This window comes from Oncorhynchus mykiss, chromosome 17 (assembly GCF_057628025.1).
Source record: "Oncorhynchus mykiss isolate SJ-2025 chromosome 17, ASM5762802v1, whole genome shotgun sequence".
NCBI lineage: Eukaryota > Metazoa > Chordata > Actinopteri > Salmoniformes > Salmonidae > Oncorhynchus > Oncorhynchus mykiss.
The window spans coordinates 53784006-53802500 of NC_143038.1; the positions used below are offsets into that span (position 1 = coordinate 53784006).

The 18495-nt window shown below is 43.3% G+C and overlaps 1 protein-coding gene across 4 annotated transcripts in view; it reads left to right on the top strand.

Moving 5' to 3' along the window:
* The window catches only part of LOC110494487 (receptor-type tyrosine-protein phosphatase gamma), a 316560-nt gene that overhangs the window by 250179 nt on the left and 47886 nt on the right, over positions 1–18495 (top strand). For all 4 annotated transcript variants that reach the window (XR_016488024.1, XM_036950543.2, XM_036950544.2 and 1 more), the window contains 2 exons: positions 4624–4690; positions 12754–12911. Coding sequence is in view for 3 of the 4 variants with exons in the window: in XM_036950543.2 (XP_036806438.1) it covers positions 4624–4690; positions 12754–12911 (225 nt within the window). In the remaining variant the exon portion in view is untranslated. The remainder of the gene's footprint in view (positions 1–4623; positions 4691–12753; positions 12912–18495) is intronic.

Consider the following 18495-nt stretch of genomic DNA (forward strand, 5'->3'; position numbering starts at 1 on the left):
TTGTCTGGTGGGGTAAGTGTGAGTGTTAGAGCTTAATGCATTAATGTTTCTTATAAAAAGAAGTAGTTATGCAGTCAGTCTCTCCTCAACCCTTAGCCAAGAGAGATTGGTATGCAAAGTATTTACAGTATATTAGCCCTCTGAATACAATGAAAACCAAGAAGTGCCACTCTGTTCTTGGCCACAGAAGTAGCTTAACTCGGTCTTTCTTTGTCGTTCTCGACCACACAACTGTAATCAAGATAAGACAAAACTAGAGCCTACAGGACTTGCTTTTTGGAATGTGGTGTCAAAAAAGCAGAGCATCTCTCGAGTGGCGCAGCGGTCTAAGCCACTGCATCACAGTGCTATAGGCGTCACTACAGATCCGGGTTCGAGACCGGGTTGTGTCGTAGCCGGCCACGATCGGGAGACCCATGAGGCAGCACACAATTGGCCCATGGTCGTCCAGGTTATGGGAGGATTTGGCGGCCGGAATGACCTTCTCCCATCGCTTTCTAGCAACTCCTGTGGTAGGCTGGGTGCATTCACCCTGACACAGTCGCCAGTTAGATGGTGTTTCCTCCGATCCGGGTTGAGCAAGCAGTGTGTCAAGAAGCAGCGCAATTTGGCAGGGTCGTGTTTCAGAGGACACATTGCTCTCGACCTTCGCCTCTCCTGAGTCCGTACAGGAGTGGCAGCGATGGGACAAGACAGTAACTATCAATTGAACATCACAAAAATTGGAAAGAAAAAGGGGTTTAAAAAATTATAATAATATATAGTGTGTGTGTGTATATATATATATATATATATATATATACAGTGCCTTGCGAAAGTATTCGGCCCCCTTGAACTTTGCGACCTTTTGCCACATTTCAGGCTTCAAACATAAAGATATAAAACTGTATTTTTTGGTGAAGAATCAACAATAAGTGGGACACAATCATGAAGTGGAACGACATTTATTGGATATTTCAAACTTTTTTAACAAATCAAAAACTGAAAAATTGGGTGTGCAAAATTATTCAGCCCCTTTACTTTCAGTGCAGCAAACTCTCTCCAGAAGTTCAGTGAGGATCTCTGAATGATCCAATGTTGACCTATATGACTAATGATGATAAATACAATCCACCTGTGTGTAATCAAGTCTCCGTATAAATGCACCTGCACTGTGATAGTCTCAGAGGTCCGTTAAAAGCGCAGAGAGCATCATGAAGAACAAGGAACACACCAGGCAGGTCCGAGATACTGTTGTGAAGAAGTGTAAAGCCGGATTTGGATACAAAAAGATTTATCAGAGTATCAGACCACTGCAAATCTACCAAGACCTGGCCGTCCCTCTAAACTTTCAGCTCATACAAGGAGAAGACTGATCAGAGATGCAGCCAAGAGGCCCATGATATCTCTGGATGAACTGCAGAGATCTACAGCTGAGGTGGGAGACTCTGTCCATAGGACAACAATCCGTCGTATATTGCACAAATCTGGCCTTTATGGTAGAGTGGCAAGAAGAAAGCCATTTCTTAAAGATATCCATAAAAAGTGTTGTTTAAAGTTTGCCACAGGCCACCTGGGAGACACACCAAACATGTGGAAGAAGGTGCTCTGGTCAGATGAAACCAAAATTGAACTTTTTGGCAACAATGCAAAACGTTATGTTTGATGTAAAAGCAACACAGCTGAACACACCATCCCCACTGTCAAACATGGTGGTGGCAGCATCATGGTTTGGGCCTGCTTTTCTTCAGCAGGGACAGGGAAGATGGTTAAAATTGATGGGAAGATGGATGGAGCCAAATACAGGACCATTCTGGAAGAAAACCTGATGAAGTCTGCAAAAGACCTGAGACTGGGACAGAGATTCGTCTTCCAACAAGACAATGATCCAAAACATAAAGTAAAATCTACAATGGAATGGTTAAAAAATAAACATATCCAGGTGTTAGAATGGCCAAGTCAAAGTCCAGACCTGAATCCAATCGACAATCTGTGGAAAGAACTGAAAACTGCTGTTCACAAATGCTCTCCATCCAACCTCACTGAGCTCGAGCTGTTTTGCAAGGAGGAATGGGGAAAAATTTCAGTCTCTCGATGTGCAAAACTGATAGAGACATACCCCAAGAGACTTACAGCTGTAATCACAGCAAAAGGTGGCGCTACAAAGTATTAACTTAAGGGGGCTGAATAATTTTGCACGCCCAATTTTTCACTTTTTGATTTGTTAAAAAAGTTTGAAATATCCAATAAATGTCGTTCCACTTCATGATTGTGTCCCACTTGTTGTTGATTCTTCACAAAAAAATACAGTTTTATATCTTTATGTTTGAAGCCTGAAATGTGGCAAAAGGTCGCAAAGTTCAAGGGGGCCGAATACTTTCGCAAGGCACTGTATACACAACGGGTCAAAGGTTTGGACACACCTACTCATTCAAGAGTTTTTCTTTATTTTGACTATTTTCTACATTGTAGAATAATAGTGAAGACATCAAAACTATGAAATAACACGTAGGGTGTATTGCAACCAAAAGGTGTTAAACAAATCAAAATATGTTTTATATTTGAGATTCTTCAAATAGCCACCCTTTGCCTTGATGACAGCTTTGCACACTCTTGGCATTCTCTCAACCAGCTTCACCTGGAATGCTTTTCCAACAGTCTTGAAGGAGTTCAGCACATATGCTAAGCACTTGTTGGCTGCTTTTCGTTCACTCTGTGGTACAACTCATCCCAAGCCATCTCAACTGAGTTGAGGTTGGGTGATTGTGGAGGACAGGTCATCTGATGCAGCACTACATCACTCTCCTTCTTGCTCAAATAGTCCTTACAGAGCCTAGAGGTGTGTTGGGTCATTGTCCTGTTGAAAAACAATATTATTCCCACTAATGGTGTATCACTGCAGAATGCTGTGGTAGCAATGTTAGTTAAGTGTGCTTTGAATTCTAAATAAATCACAGACAGTGTCACCAGAAAAGCACATACACACCATCACACCTCTTCCTCCGTGCATCACTGTGGGAACCACAAATGCAGAGATCACGCATTCACCTACTCTGCGTCTCACATAGACACAGTGGTTGGAACCAAAAATCAAACATTTGGGCTCATGAACAAAGGACAGATTTCCACCAGTCTAATGTCCATTGCTCGTGTTTTTAGGCCCAAGCAAGTCTCTTCTTATTATTGGTGTCCTTTAGTAGTGCTTTCTTTGCAGAAATACGACCATGAAGGCCTGTGTCATGTATTGTCATGTTGTGTCTTTCTGTCCTTTCCTTTCACCCTGTCTCCCTCTGCTGGTCGTATTAGGTTACCTTTTCTCCCCCGCTTTCCCCCAGCTGTTCCTTGTCTCCTCTGACTACCTCATCCACCCCTTTTCCCACCTGTTCCCTTTTTCCCTCTGATTAGGTCCCTATATCTCTCTCTGTTTCTGCTCCTGTCTTTGTCGGATTCTTGTTTGTTGTGTTTCATGCCTGAACCAGACTATCGTCATGTTTGCTGTAACCTTGTCCTGTCCTGTCGGAATCTGCCGGTCTATCTGAGCCTACCTATGTTTGGTTATTAAAGAAGCTCTGTTTAAGTTAATTCGCTTTTGGGTCCTCATTCACTCACCGTAACAGCCTGATTCACGCAGTCTCCTCTGAACAGTTGATGTTGAGATGTGTCTGTTACTTGAACTCTGTGAAGCATTTATTTGCGCTGCAATTTCTGAAGTTGGTAACTTTAATGAACTTATCCTACGCAGCAGAGGTAACTCTGGGTCTTCCTTTTCTGTGGCGGAGAGCCAGTTTCATCATAGCACTTGATGGTTTTTGCGCCTGCACTTAAAAAATTATTGAAACGTAAAAAAATTATTGAAATGTTCTGGATTGAATGACCTTTATGTCTTAAAGTAATGATGGGACTGTTGTTTCTCTTTGCTTATTTGAGGACTTGGTATTTTACCAAATAAGGTTATCTTCTTTTACCAAATAAGGTTATCTTACCAAATAAGGTTAAGAAGGAAAGAAATTCCACAAATGTTCTTTTAAGGCACATCTGTTAATTGAAATGCATTCCAGGTGATTACCTCATGAAGCTGTTTGATTTGTTTTAAAAAAAATTGGTTACTACATGATTCCGTATTTGTTATTTCATAGTTTTGATGTCTTCACAAATAAAGAAAAACCCTGGAATGAGTAGGTGTGTCCAAACTTGTGACCTGTACTGTATATGTACTGTATATATTTTCTACTGCTAGACCTAAAAAATGATTGGTCGACCAACAACCTATCAACAACCTATCAACCAAACAATCGACCAATCGACTATTTGGAGTTAGCCCTAGTGTGTAGCTGTAGGACCCACTTATGTATAGAGTCTGTTGACGTCCTGTGTATTGCTCCTCCAGCTCAGGTCAAAAAGACCTCTGATTTACTCTGTTTTTCCATCACCAACACTCACTCTCTACAGAAAACGGTCTCTTTCTCTCCCCCCTCTCTGTCTCTCTCTCTCTCTCGCTCTTTCTCTCTCTCTCTGCCCTCTCTTTCTGGAACTACTATTTTCTCTCTTTGAGTGGAAGTATCAGAGTACGTGTTACACAATGTCTTACATGTTTTCCAGACTCTAACGTGCATCTCCTGCTCCTCTCTCCTCTCCTGTTCTCAGGTGGGACTGAAGGACAACCCAGCAGTGGACCCCATTATCCATGGCCTGAGGGGCGTGGTTCATCATGGTGAGTGACACATCCATCACCCAATCATTTCAGGAGGGAATTCACCAATCATTGGCCTACAACATTTGTTCATTTAGGTTCACAACATTATTTTTTCCAAAGTTACATGTAACTGCAATATCTCAGCCCTTTTACATTTATGTTTGTGTCATTTTTTGTGGTTGCAAGTACCTAATTATAGAGAACATACCCCAGGTTGCCCCCATGAGTCTCTACAGACAAAAGGAACTGGGTTGTTTTAAAAAACACTCCCCTAAAGCGGAATTATCTTTTTATCCCTGATGCACCCCTTTCAAACAATAATGAACACAGTCTTTAATAAAAGTTGGCACAACCATAGCATGTAGTTACATGAAGTATTCATGGAATCATCTCAGGCTTATTACACGTTAGCCTAACATCTCAAAACACTCACCACAGGCTTTCTGTTTCAAGGTAGAAATCACCTGACAAGCAGACAAGTCCAGTTCAATCAAGTCCAATCTCTGTTAAATTGGACTGGAGAGGTGGGCTCCTAATGTTCTCTGGTTGTTCTTGGTCAGGGATGGGCAACTCCAGTCCTCGAGGGCCAGATCTGGCAACAGGATAAAGTGACTAAGGGGGCAACATTTGGGGGGGCAATAACCAGCAATAACCTCAACCAAACATCTGTAGTTGCGATCAGACCTGTACAATGGTCAGGAGGAATTTTGGACCATTCCTCTTTACAAAACTGTTTCAGTTCAGCAATATTCTTGGGTTGTCTGGTGTGAACTGCTAACTTGAGGTCATGCCACAGCATCTCAATCGGGTTGAGGTCAGGACTCTAACTGGACCACTTCAGAAGGTGTATGTTCTTCCGTTGAAGCCATTCTGTTGTTTATTTACTTCAAATTTAGTGAGTGTTTTTATAGGGCAAGGCAGCTCTAACCAACATCTCCAATCTCATCTCATTGATTGGGGAAGTCATTAGCCTAGGGGTTCACATACTTTTTCCAAACTACACTGTCAATGCTTAAATGATGTATTCAATATAGACAACAAAAATATAATTATTTGAGTGTTATTAGTTTAATTAGTTCGTTTTTTTTTTTTTTTTTTTTTATATATATATATATACAATGAGTAACTAGGTGTGTCCAAACTTTAGACTGGCACTGTGTATATATATACAGTATATATACATATACACACTGTGGCACTCACAGTGCCAGTCAAAAGTGAAATAACACATATGGAATCATGTAGTAACCAATTAAGTGTTAAACAAATCAAAATATATTTTATATTTGAGATCCTTCAAAGTTGCCACCCTTTGCCTTGATGACAGCGTTCCACCCTCTTGGCATTTTCACAACCAGCTTCATGAGGTAGTCACCTTGAATGCATTTCAATTAACTGGTGTGCCTTGTTAAAAGTTAATTTGTGGAATATCTTTCCTTCTTAATGCATTTGAGCCAATCCGTTGTGTTGTGACAAGGTACAGGCGTGGTATACAGAAGATATAGCTATTTAGTAAAAGACCAAGTCCATATTATGGCAAGAACAGCTCAAATAAGCAAAGAGAAACGACAGTCCATCATTACTTTATGACATGAAGGTCAGTCAATCCGGACCATTTCAACAACTTTTAAAGTTTCTCCAAGTGCAGGCGCAAAAGCCATCAAGCGCTATGATGAAACTAGCTCTCATGTGGGATCGCCACAGGAAAGGAAGACCCAGAGTTACCTCTGCTGCAGTTCATTAGAGTTACCAGCCTCAGAAATTGCAGCGCAAATAAATGCTTCACAGAGTTCAAGTAACAGACACATTTCAACATCAACTGTTCAGAGGAGACTGCGTGAATCAGGCCTCCATGGTCACATTGCTGCAAAGAAACCACAACTGAAGGACACCAATAAGAAGAAGATACTTGCTTTGGCCAAGAAACACGGTTAATGAACTTTCGATCAGTGGAAATCTGGCCTTTGGTCTGATGAGTCCAAATTTGAGATTTTTGGTTCCAACAGCCATGTTTTTGTGAGAAGCCGAGTAGGTGAATGGATGATCACCGCATGTGTGGTTTCCACAGTGAAGCATGAAGGAGGAGGTGTGATGGTGTGGGGGGTGCTTTGTTAGTGACACTCAGTGATTTATTTAGAATTCAAGGCACACTTAACCAACATTGCTACCACAGCATTCTTCAGCGATATGCCATCTCATCTGGTTTGCGCTTAGTAAGACATTCAACAGGAAAATGACCCAACACAGCTCCAGGCTGTGAAAATAGTAAAAATAAAGAAAAACCCTTGAATGAGTAGGTGTGTCCAAACTTTTGATCGGTACTGTATGTATATATACACTACAGTTCAAAAGTTTGGGGTCACTAAGAAATTGTAATGAACACGATGGGAGACAGAGAGCTGGTTTCAAGTGCAGGGCGCAACAGGTGTTTATTGTAAAGGACCACAGGAGGAGGCAAGTAGCTGGGTCCAGGGGCAGGCAGAAAGTCATACACAGGGGGTCCAAAAGGCAACAGTACAGGCAGGCAAAAGGCTAGTAACGTTGTCCGGGAGATTAGGCAATAGGTTGATAACAGGAAATCCTATAGTCTAAAGAACAGGCAGGGAATAGGCAAAAGGTGTCGTTAGTGAGACAGGCAACAACTATCATACATGGGAGGAGTAAAGTATGGGAAAAACAGACCTCCCAATAGAAGTGTGTCACAAAACAAACAATACATCACAATGATGGGGTGCAAAGAATATAACTAGTGTGTGATAATGACATACAGGTGTGTGAACAGGTGATCAGAATTCACGTGATGGGGATCTGGAGAGTGAAAAACAAAATTTTTGTCCATTTAAAAAAACGTAAAATTGATCAGAAATACAGACATTGTTAGTGTTGTAAATTACTATTTTAGCTGGAAACAACAGAGTTTTTATGGAATATCTACATAGGTGTACAGAGGCCAATTATCAGCTACCATCACTCCTGTGTTCCGATGGCACGTTGTGTTAGCTAATCCAAGTTTATTATTTTAAAAGGCTAATTGATCATTAGGAAACCCTTTTGCAATTATGTTAGCACAGCTGAAAACTGTTGTTCTAATTAAAGCAATAAAACTTGCCTTCTTTAGACTAGTTGAGTACTTGAGCATCAGCATTTGTGAGTTCGATTACAGGCTCAAAATGTCCAGAAACAAATAACTTTCTTCTGAAACTCGTCAGTCTATTCTTGTTCTGAGAAATAATGGCTATTCCATGCAAGAAATTGCCAAGAAACTGAAGATCTTATACCAGAATAGAAAGAGGAGGGGGAGGCCCCGGTGCACAACTGAGCAAGAGGACAAGTACATTAGAGTGTCTAGTTTGAGAAACAGACGGCTCACAGGTCCTTAACTGGCAGCTTCATCAAATAGTACCCGCAAACACCCGTCTCAATGTCAACAGTGAAGAGGCCGACTTCGGGATGCTGGCCATCTAGGCAGAGTAGCAAATTAAAATAAAAGATTAAGATGGGCAAAAGAACACAGACCCTGGACAGGGGAACTCTGCCTAGATGGCCAGCATCCCAGAGTAGCCTCTTCACTGTTGACATTGAGACTGGTGTTTTTAATTTGATGTTATTTTAATGGACAAAAAATGTGCAAGGACATTTCTAAGGGACCCCTTTTGAACGGTAGTGTATGTATATTTGTAAATATCATCGTCATCTTTGAAACACCAACTCTGTGTAAATAAATCCAACACTCATTTGCACCTCTACCTGCCTGCCTCCTGCTTCCCTACGACTGCTAGAAAGCCCCTATTTCACAGCAGAGATATGCTACGTATTTCGCACCAACCTGTCACTTCAAAAGCAATCAGTGATCTCAGAGTTTCTGCATTTTAACTTTATGTTTATTGTGGTATAGCGTGATATAAGTAAGACATAAAACTAAAACTGAGGGGACAGAAGTTTCAACTGAGGGGGGGCTAAGCCCCCTTTAGCCCCCTCATGGAGCCGGGTACGTCGGGGGCCTGATTGGTGTCACACTTTCCCTAGCCCCAGCTTACACACTTGACTCCAATAATCTACTAATCATGATCGTCCATCTAAAATGCAAATAGCTTAATCAGCTGTGTTTGCTTGGGATGGGGAAAAAGTGGACCGTTACTAGTTACGAGAGGCAAAGTCATAAACTCTGCCTGTTTCAACAACGTATCTTCTTAAAATTTGATTTTAAACCTAACCTTAACCCTAACCTTAATCACACTGTTAACCGTATGCCTAACCTTAAATTACATTTTTGTTTTCATACATTTTTATGATATTGACCATTTTGACTTTGTGGGAGTGCTAGTGGAAACCGAAACAGTGACACCATTCTGGCTCCCGAGGACTGGAGTTGCCATTCAAATGTTCTAGGAACTTGAAACAGAGAGAGCTGGTTAAATTTCCACTCATCCAGCTGGGTCTGGTCTTGTCTGGCGGACACGCACCACCACACTGGCTGGCGGTCTTTGTAGTTCACGGCTTGTTGCATTTTACATGAAACCTTTGTTTAACACAGGCCTGGGCAATTCCAGTCCTTGGGGACTGGGGAAAAAGTGTGACACCAATCAGGCCCCTGAGAACAAGAGCTGCCCAGGCCTAGTCTTAACAAATGCCCTCAAACATAGCAAGCATAGCAAGCTGCTGGGCTCTCATGAGAAATCACCCTGTAGAGCACACGTGTCAAACTCATTCCATAGAGGTCTGAGTGCCTGCTGGTTTTCGCCCCTCCCTTGCACTTGATTGAGGAATGAAGGTCACTGTTTAGTAAAGAACTCCCCTCACATAGTTGTGTAGGTATTAATTGAAAGGATTAACCAAAAACCAGCAGACACTTGGCCCTCCATGGAATAAGCTTGACACCCTGCAGTAGAGTTTATTCTTCTATACATGCTGGCTTCTTGAGTGGGTTATTGTGTTGTACCTTGGTTACCGTGTTTCTGGTTGACCTTTGCTTCATCAATGCCATTTTTTCCAATAGAATTGCCAAATAGTTATGCCAATATTAACTTTAAAATACCAAATTAGGAATATTAACCTTGGTTCTGACTACACTTTTTTGGCAGATCTGCAAGAGACAATTAAAGCCTTGTCTATATGAGTCCAGAGGGATATGGGTGTGTCCCTGGTGTAGTGATTATAGTTGGGTGAATGTTTGATGTCAGATAAAGCTGCTAAATCTGACAGGACTAAGATTGTTATTAGGGTGAAGGCTTAAGGCACTCGACAAGCTAAGATAAAGACTGCTCTAGCCTTTGATTCACTGAGCTCTCACTGATGTAGAAGGGCTGGGTAACTTTGACATACTGATACATTAACAGCTGTAGCTTACAGACAGAACTATATTGCATGATGATTATGATGATACAATCCTCATCATCACGTTACTTTTAGGGTAACCGAGTGTAGTTACTGAGGGCAGTGGAGGAGGAAGGAATGTGGGAGAGGAAAGGAGAGGAGTGAGGGAGAATTACTGGAGATTAGGGGAAAGGAGGGAGTGTGTTGGGAGAGGAAAGGAGGAGGGAGGGAATGTGACTGGAGAGGAGAGGGAGGGAGAGAAGAGGCAGGGAGGGTGAGGCAGGCTGTGGCTTGCCCAGGGCCAGGCAGCGTTATGGGGGGTCTTTATCAGAGACAGATATGACCGTGGGGTCCCCGCCTCCCCAGTCTCCTCCTTCCCTCCCCCGCTGACGGGCCTGTCTCCTGCTGTTGTGAATTGCAGAGATGTATTTTCAGCTCTGTTGCCTCCACACGAGGAGGGGACAGGGAGGGAAGGAGGGAGATGGAGGGAAGAGGATCTCAAGATGTATGGATTTGAATGAAGCATTATCATACACACATGCATACTAATAAACTCACACACAATCTTCCAGCACACAAATAGCAACACACGCTACGTTCTAAACAATTAGACAATAGTTTGAAGAAAATAAATGTCAGAGGAGTATTTGCTGTGAGATCCTTGTGAAGCAATCCTATGTTTACAATGGCTCTGTGTGTTCCCTGTGGCTCAAAGGAAGGCATTTTAATTGCAACATTAGCATCGCTGCGACAGAGTTCATTCTGCTGGTATTTTAAGCACACAGGCCTGTGCGACAGGAAATCTGTCTGCTCAAGTAATCATCCATTAGGTTCCTATGTTACTTAGTCTTAATATTTAATTATACAGCAAGGGCAGGGACACAATCTAAGCGCAAAGAGACAAATCGGGACACATATAAGGAGATGCCAAGTGCTGAGAGCCACAGTTCTGAGTATCGGTGCATGCGTGTGTGTGTGTGTGTGTGTGTGTGTGTGTGTGTGTGTGTGTGTGTGTGTGTGTGTGTGTGTGTGTGTAGCTCTCCTGTGCAAGAGGCAGATGTTGCGAGTGGATTTAAGCTGGGGTCAGTCAACACATATATGTAGTTGAAATGACCCCAGTCGTCTGGCTTTAATCTTTAATAGAACCAGGAAAATCCTTTGTTCCTTCATTTCCTATTTGAAAAGCACTAGATGAGTGCAGGAGACTGTGTAAGGTACATTCAGTACAGTGGTTGCCCATTTACACATGCAAAGGCTACATTGTAAAAATGCAGTGAGCCACAGTCTTTTTTCTGTCTAAAGACATGGTGATTTGAACTGTGAAAAGGTACTGGGGCATAATACAAAGAGTGCAAGTGTATCTACTAATTTATACGACCTAGCTGTATGATCCAGCAGTGTCTCAAGGCTGGATACAGCATAGGAAGGAGGTATAGAGAGGGTGCTGATTGGGTGACATACTGTACTGCCCTAACCCTGTACATGTATGTCATTGTATTCTCTTGCATGCAATGTATGTATATGTACATGGCCCAGTGTCAGCATCATTGTTTAGAGCTGACAAGGTACAAATCTGTCGTTCTGCCCCTGAACAGGCAGTTAACCCACTGTTCCTAGGCCGTCATTGAAAATAAGAATTGGTTCTTAACTGACTTGCCTAGTTAAATAAAGGTAAAATAAAAATAAAATAAATAAAATCATTGTTTACCCAGTGAACCGTTCCCTCTCAGTGGTCTCCTGTGACAGTACTGAAATGAACTCCCCGCTCCTCAATGGCACAAATTACAAGTCCATTAATTCAGCGTCTTACAGTGGCTTTGAAGTCTCCACTGACTCAGCACTCTCCAGCCCTGATTGGCAATTAATTTATAAAGTCTGAAATAGCTTATAGTACAGTAGACTACAGTACTGTATGTGAGCCTAGCTAGTGGTACAGCTGTGGTGGTAACAGTATAGCCTCTTCCCTGCCACTGTGCCTGTCTCTGTCCTCTATTCTGCAGCATTGGCTTTAATCCCCCAGCTCTCCCATTCACTTCCAATCTGATGCGGCTCCACGGCGCATTGCTAGCACGCTAAGCCTATTTTTCATCCCTGCTCAATAGGATTCCAAGTTTAGTTATGTATTAAAAATGTGGGGCAGGAGGATTCATATAGCCATTCTGTTTTGTTTCTTCGACCCATCTTTTAGGTTATTTATACTGTTATCTCTATTTGGGAGGGAACGCCTCATTCTTATGGCACAAGAGGTTTGCCCCAGCTACATTTATCTTTACCCTGGGTGTGTGTTGGCTGCCATTGTTGTCTTTGACTGATAAGCGTTGCCATCACAACAGGATTTTGGAGGGAATTGGGTTGGTTTTACCATCCGTTGGATTCACCAGATATTTGTGTAAAGCTTGAGTGGTCCATTCCAAAATATACTTTGGGTTCTGATGGAGCCTGGGACACTGGGGACAGATCCAGTGGTTACACACGTGAGCTCTGACTCAGGGCTGGTTGAATAATTCTTAGAGGAGATCAATGGTATTGATTAGTTGCCAAAATGGTTGACTACTTGCATCAGCACTAGAGGGCCATACTATACTCAATGATTCAGTGACAAAGGGAACACATCTTCCCCCTTGACACTGTTTACATCAATAAATACATTTTCTCATTCTCCAGCATTGCAGTATGGACATTCAGTATGCTACATGTGTAGAGTGTATGTGGCTGTGACTGAATGGTTGATACTGATTCCTTGTGTCCCTGTGCTTGTTCTCCCCCAGAGAAAGAAACCTTCCTGGAACCCTTTGTTCTGAGAGATCTGTTGCCGTCATCATTGGGGGGTTACTATCGCTACACAGGCTCTCTCACCACCCCACCCTGCAGCAAGGTGGTAGAGTGGATCGTCTTCAACAGACCTGTGTTCCTCTCCTACAAACAGGTGAGTGACTGTCTCTCTCAAATGCGCCACACACACACACACACACACGCACGCACGCACGCACACACACACACACACACACACACACACACACACACACACACACACACACACACACACACACACACACACACACACACACACACACACACACACACACACAAACACTGATGTATTTCTTGACTAATGGTCTCCTCCTTCCAGGAGCTGTAATTTGCTCACATACCTCATGTGTGATGTCTGTATTTGTGATTGGGTTGGTACAGACATTGCCAGTAATGTGATGGTGCAGTGTCTGTCCTCACATGACCCTTCTCTCCACTCCTCTTCCCATCTCTCCTCCCCAACAGTCCAGGGAACATTTGGCAGACTTACATACTAATGAGGCCAAATGAGTTTGCTTAAGAGTGTGACTGGAGGACGCCAAATGTGGAAGAAGTATTGGCTTTATATAAGGGGACAGATAGGGAGAAGGAGAGGTAGAGAGTGAGAGGTGGAGAGGGAGAGAGGGAGAGGGAGAAGGAGAGAGAGATAGAGCTGTGGTGTTGAGGGGTGGCCGAGCGTTGCCCCCTGTCACCGTGCTCTGTGGGTCTGCATTAAACATGTTTATCTGCCAGAGCTTAGTCAAGGCCCAGACAGCTCTGGAGCTGTGGAAGAGAGGAGCTGCCTGGCTCTGGGCCCACAGAAAGATAGGTCACTCCTAGATACAGCTTTATACCACTTGAATACCACTAGCTTACCGTTAGCCTGCTTCATATTCCCCTTACATACTGTCTGGCTAGATAACATACTGGCTGCTACATAGAGCTCAGCTGAAGATTAACCACCCATAGGCAAGAGCATAGTCCTAGTGCTGAATGCAAAATGGCACACTGGTACATAGGTCTTTGTACCCCAAAATGCTAGCAGAAAGGTGGGCAGTCATAGCAGCTGCATGCACAGTACGACTAGCAATAAGACTATCACATAGACATACAACTCTAAAAGGCCATCTGCAGTTGAAACAATAACAAACTGTCATCCCCACCACTGTTTTGGTAAAAAGTTGAGGGATGGAGCTAGAGAAATCTAACCACTCTCAAATTCATGGACAGAGCTTTGGATACCATACATGATATGAAACATTATAGTTCTAACAATGTTTTGAGGCTATAGAGTTTACATTTATGTTGTTTACTGACATTGGAGTAAAACAAGCTTTATATTTTGGGTTCTGATGGGGTACGACAGTTGAACTAAGCTCATGAGGCATTTATAAGTTATATTCTTCAAGAATCAATGGGTACATATCATTAATTAATGTCCAAAAATAGGTGGACAACTGCAGATTGCCCCTTTACAATAGGGTGTTTATGGGAGCTCACGGTGAATGTTGCTTCCTCAGAAGACAGCAGGTGTCCCATAGCAGGGTAATAGATGGGATTTGTCTGTTGTCATCCTCTGAATTATAAGAGAGCGGAGAGGCAGAGTAGAGAAGATGAAAAGCAGCATGGAGGAACTCTGAGCCTGACCTTTTGGATGATTTGATTTGGCCTGAGATCCAGTCAACAGTGAATAATACTCTGGGATGTATATGGAATATACAATGGTGTTATTTCACTGCGACTCTACAGACCTTCCTGGTATAAGAAGTATTGTTTGGACTTTCCTGAGAGGCAGGGAGCTAGCTAGCTACCCTGTGCCCAAGAAAGGAAAGGTAACCTGTCTAAATGATTACCGTCCCGTAGCACTCACATCTGTAGCCATGAAGTGCTTTGAAAGGCTGGTCATGGCTCACATCAACACCATCATGCCGAAAACACTAGACCGACTCTAATTCGCATACCACCCCAACAGATCCACAGATGACGCAATCTCAATCGTACTCCACACTGCCCTTTCCCACCTGGACAAAAGGAACACCTATGCGATAATGCTGTTCATTGACTACAGCTCAGCGTTCAACAGTAGTGCCCCCAAAGCTCATCACTAAGCTAAGGACCCTGGGACTAAACACCTCCCTCTGCAACTGGATCCTGGACTTCCTGACGGGCTGCCCCCAGCTGGTAAGGGTAGGCAACAACACATCTGCCACGCTGATCCTCAACACTGGGGCCCCTCAGGGGTGCGTGTTTAGTCCCCTCCTATACTCCCTGTTCACCCACGATTGTGTGGCCAGGCACGACTCCAAAACCATCATTAAGTTTGCTGACAACAGACAACCATGAGACAGCCTATAGGGAGGAGGTCAGAGACCTGGCAGTGTGTTGCCAGGACAACAACCTCTCCCTCATTGTGAGCTAGACAAAGGAGCTGATTGTGGACTATAGGAAAAGGAGGGCCGAACAGGCCCCCATTAACATCGATGTGGCTGAAATGGAGCAGGTCGAGAGTTTCAAGTTCCTTGGTGTCTACATTACCAACAACCTATCATGGTCCAAGCACACCAAGACAGTTGTGAAGAGGGCACGACAACACCTTTTCCCCCTCAGGAGACTGAAAAGATTTGGCATGGGTCCTCAGATCCTCAAAAATGTCTACAGCTGCACCATCGAGAGCATCCTGACCGGTTGCATCACCACCTGGTATGGCAACTGCTCGCCATCTGACCGTGCAACAGTGGGTAGTGCTTACGGTCCAGTACATCACTGGGGCCAAGCTTCCTGACATCCAGGACTTATTTACTAGGTGGTAGGCCCCAAAACTTGTCAAAGACTCCGGTCACCCAAGTCATGTTCTCTCTGCTACGACACGGCAAGTGGTACCGGAGCGCCAAGTCTAGGACCAAAACGCTCGCTAACAGCTTCTACCCCCAAGCCATAAGACTGCTGAACAATTAATCATGTGGCCACCCGGACTATTTACATTGACACCCCCCCCCCCCCACCCCCTTTGTTTCTACACTACTGCTACTCACTATCCATTATCTATGCATAGTGTTAGGTTCTAACTAAACAGAGTAAAAGAGTCACAGATGGTTAGTAAAGCTTAAACCAAGTTTATTCACCCACTGGGTCATACAGCTGCATAAGACAAAAAACATATTCACACAAACGCTAGTATTTAACCCTTTCTCATGATCTGAGCCCCTCCTTACACATCGGAACAGCAAATACACCCCTGTTTGCTATCCAGAAGATTAGTGAGGTATGTTCTTCCGCACTTAATCTAACATGACCTCTGCCCAAAATCCTCACTCCTCCCCAACTCACGGCTGTCCTGTTGACTTGTACCAGACTGTGTCTCTTCTCCTCCCATAGGATCCCTGATGGCTAACAATAACATATCCTGACAGAATGTAAATGTTATCTATTCCCCTCTCTCCCTCAGTGACATGGATAAGAATATTTAATATTTTCCCGTTTATAAGTCAGAATCCATCAATATTCACTTTACAAATTGCCTCGACTGACCTGTACCCCCGCACATTGACTCGGTACTGGTACCCACTGTATATAACCTCGTTATTGTAATGTCCATTTCTTGTGTTACTTTTAGATTTTATTTTATTTTTTACTTTAGTTTATTTTGTAATATTTTCTTAACTCTATTTATTGAACTGCATTTTTGGTTAAGGGCTTGTTAGTAAGCATTTTACGCTAAGGTCTACTACACCTGTTGTATTCGGTGCATGTTAAGGGCTTGTTAGTAAGCATTTTACGCTAAGGTCTACTACACCTGTTGTATTCGGCGCATGTTAAGGGCTTGTTAGTAAGCATTTTACGCTAAGGTCTACTACACCTGTTGTATTCGGCGCATGTGACAAATACATTTTTATTTGATTGATTTTATTTCATCGACACAAAACCTGGGGGATGTTTGAGTCATGCAATGACCAGGACGGGGACTTAAAGGGGAAGTGACTTCAGCAGATGCTCTATCCATCCAGGCAGCACATCCTTCCTTCCCTTCAGTGGGATCCCTTAACCTTATTGTTCCTATCTTCTATCCTCCGGATGTTTACCCCTGACCATTTAGTCAGTCTTTTTTTAACATTTTTAATGCGGCTTTGATGTCTATACCACTTTTTCTGTCCTGTGGTTTAAAAAAAAAAACTTAATTGGCCAAGATGAAAGAACGTGGAAAGAAGAAACAGTGTACTCCCTCTCCCCTGTCTGTCTCTCTCTCTCTCCCTACCTCCCTCTCTCGATCCCTTCTTCAGTCTTTGTCTTTTGTTCTTGATCAGTGGTGGAAGTAGGTCATTGGGAGCGACAGACGTAGCTTAGGGGTGGCTTTTACAGCAGATCGATGCTCAGCTATTCCACAGCAACAGCTCCGCCTAATATGCTTCCATTTGTAGCATCTGGATCTTGTGTGTGTGTGTGTGTGTGTGTGTGTGTGTGTGTGGACATCCCACACCAGGCTGTAACGGCTGTTACCATGCCAGGCCACTTAACCCCTGCTCTCCCCATCACAGAGGCCTTTCTCACCCCTCACAGAAGTGTGTGTGCACATGTGTGATGATGTTCTTGCGTGAGTGTGTGCGATGTCACTCCTGGAAGGATTAGTCTTCAATCGCGCTGTGCTTTCCACACAAAGAAATCCTTTGGCAGACCTGGAAGTGATTCAAATCCCAATAACCTGTTTTTTAAGGGGGTGTTGCCATATTAGGGATTAGCAGATTGTAGTCTGATTAAGAGATTTGGTGGAGAGCAGCGTATTGCTTTGACACGACCTGGCGTGGGCTTTTCTGTGCCAGGGCTGGAGGCTACCGTATTTAACAGATCAGCCATTATGGCTAATGCAGCCTGTAGATTAAAGGACATGGCCGACTTTAGATTACAGGTGTCCTGCCAAAGAATAGAAGGTACAATATGTTCCATTCTGATGGAACACACCATTTCTATAGTGTCAGATGAAAGAGATTTGTGGTGCGCGCACACACACACACACACACACACACACACACACACACACAGACTCTTACCCTCCACAGCCAATGTGAGGGGCAGTCATTGAACTGAGTATTCCCCAGGCCTCCAGTCTCAGTCTGCTTAGTAAACAGACAGAGAGCTGAGCAGACAGGGAAGTGTTCCAACCATAGAGTTAGGAATAAAAATTATTTAATTGATAGGATCTCTATGATTCCAACCCTCACTCTGTAACCAAACCGACCACTTGTTTATCCCACAACCTCTCACACACTAAGGAAATGAGACCCTTCCTCCATGCATCTAGCCATCTATCTATATATCTTTCTTCTTTCTCTCTTTCTCCACCCATTTTCACTCTAAATCGACTGTTTTTTTTACATGTGCAGTCTCAGCTCACATTGTTTCTTTAGCCGTTAGCATGCCATCATGATATTGAAGGACATTACTTTCATCATCTGAAACGGCAGCTATTAAACCGTTCAACAGATTATTATGATTATTCCTTGGGTTCTAGCACCTGGTCAGAAAGCGTGGTTATTCTGGGTTGAAGAGAGGAGGGGGACAGCTGGTCATGTTTTTATGTTAGCCTCAAGAACACTATTCCTACTGATTAGACTGGGCTAGCTTGGCCCTGCATGCCTCTCAGCGCCACAGCCCCACAGCCCCACAGCCTTACAGCTAGGAACAAGATCACATCATTATACTGTACATGTATGGGCAAAGGATAAAAG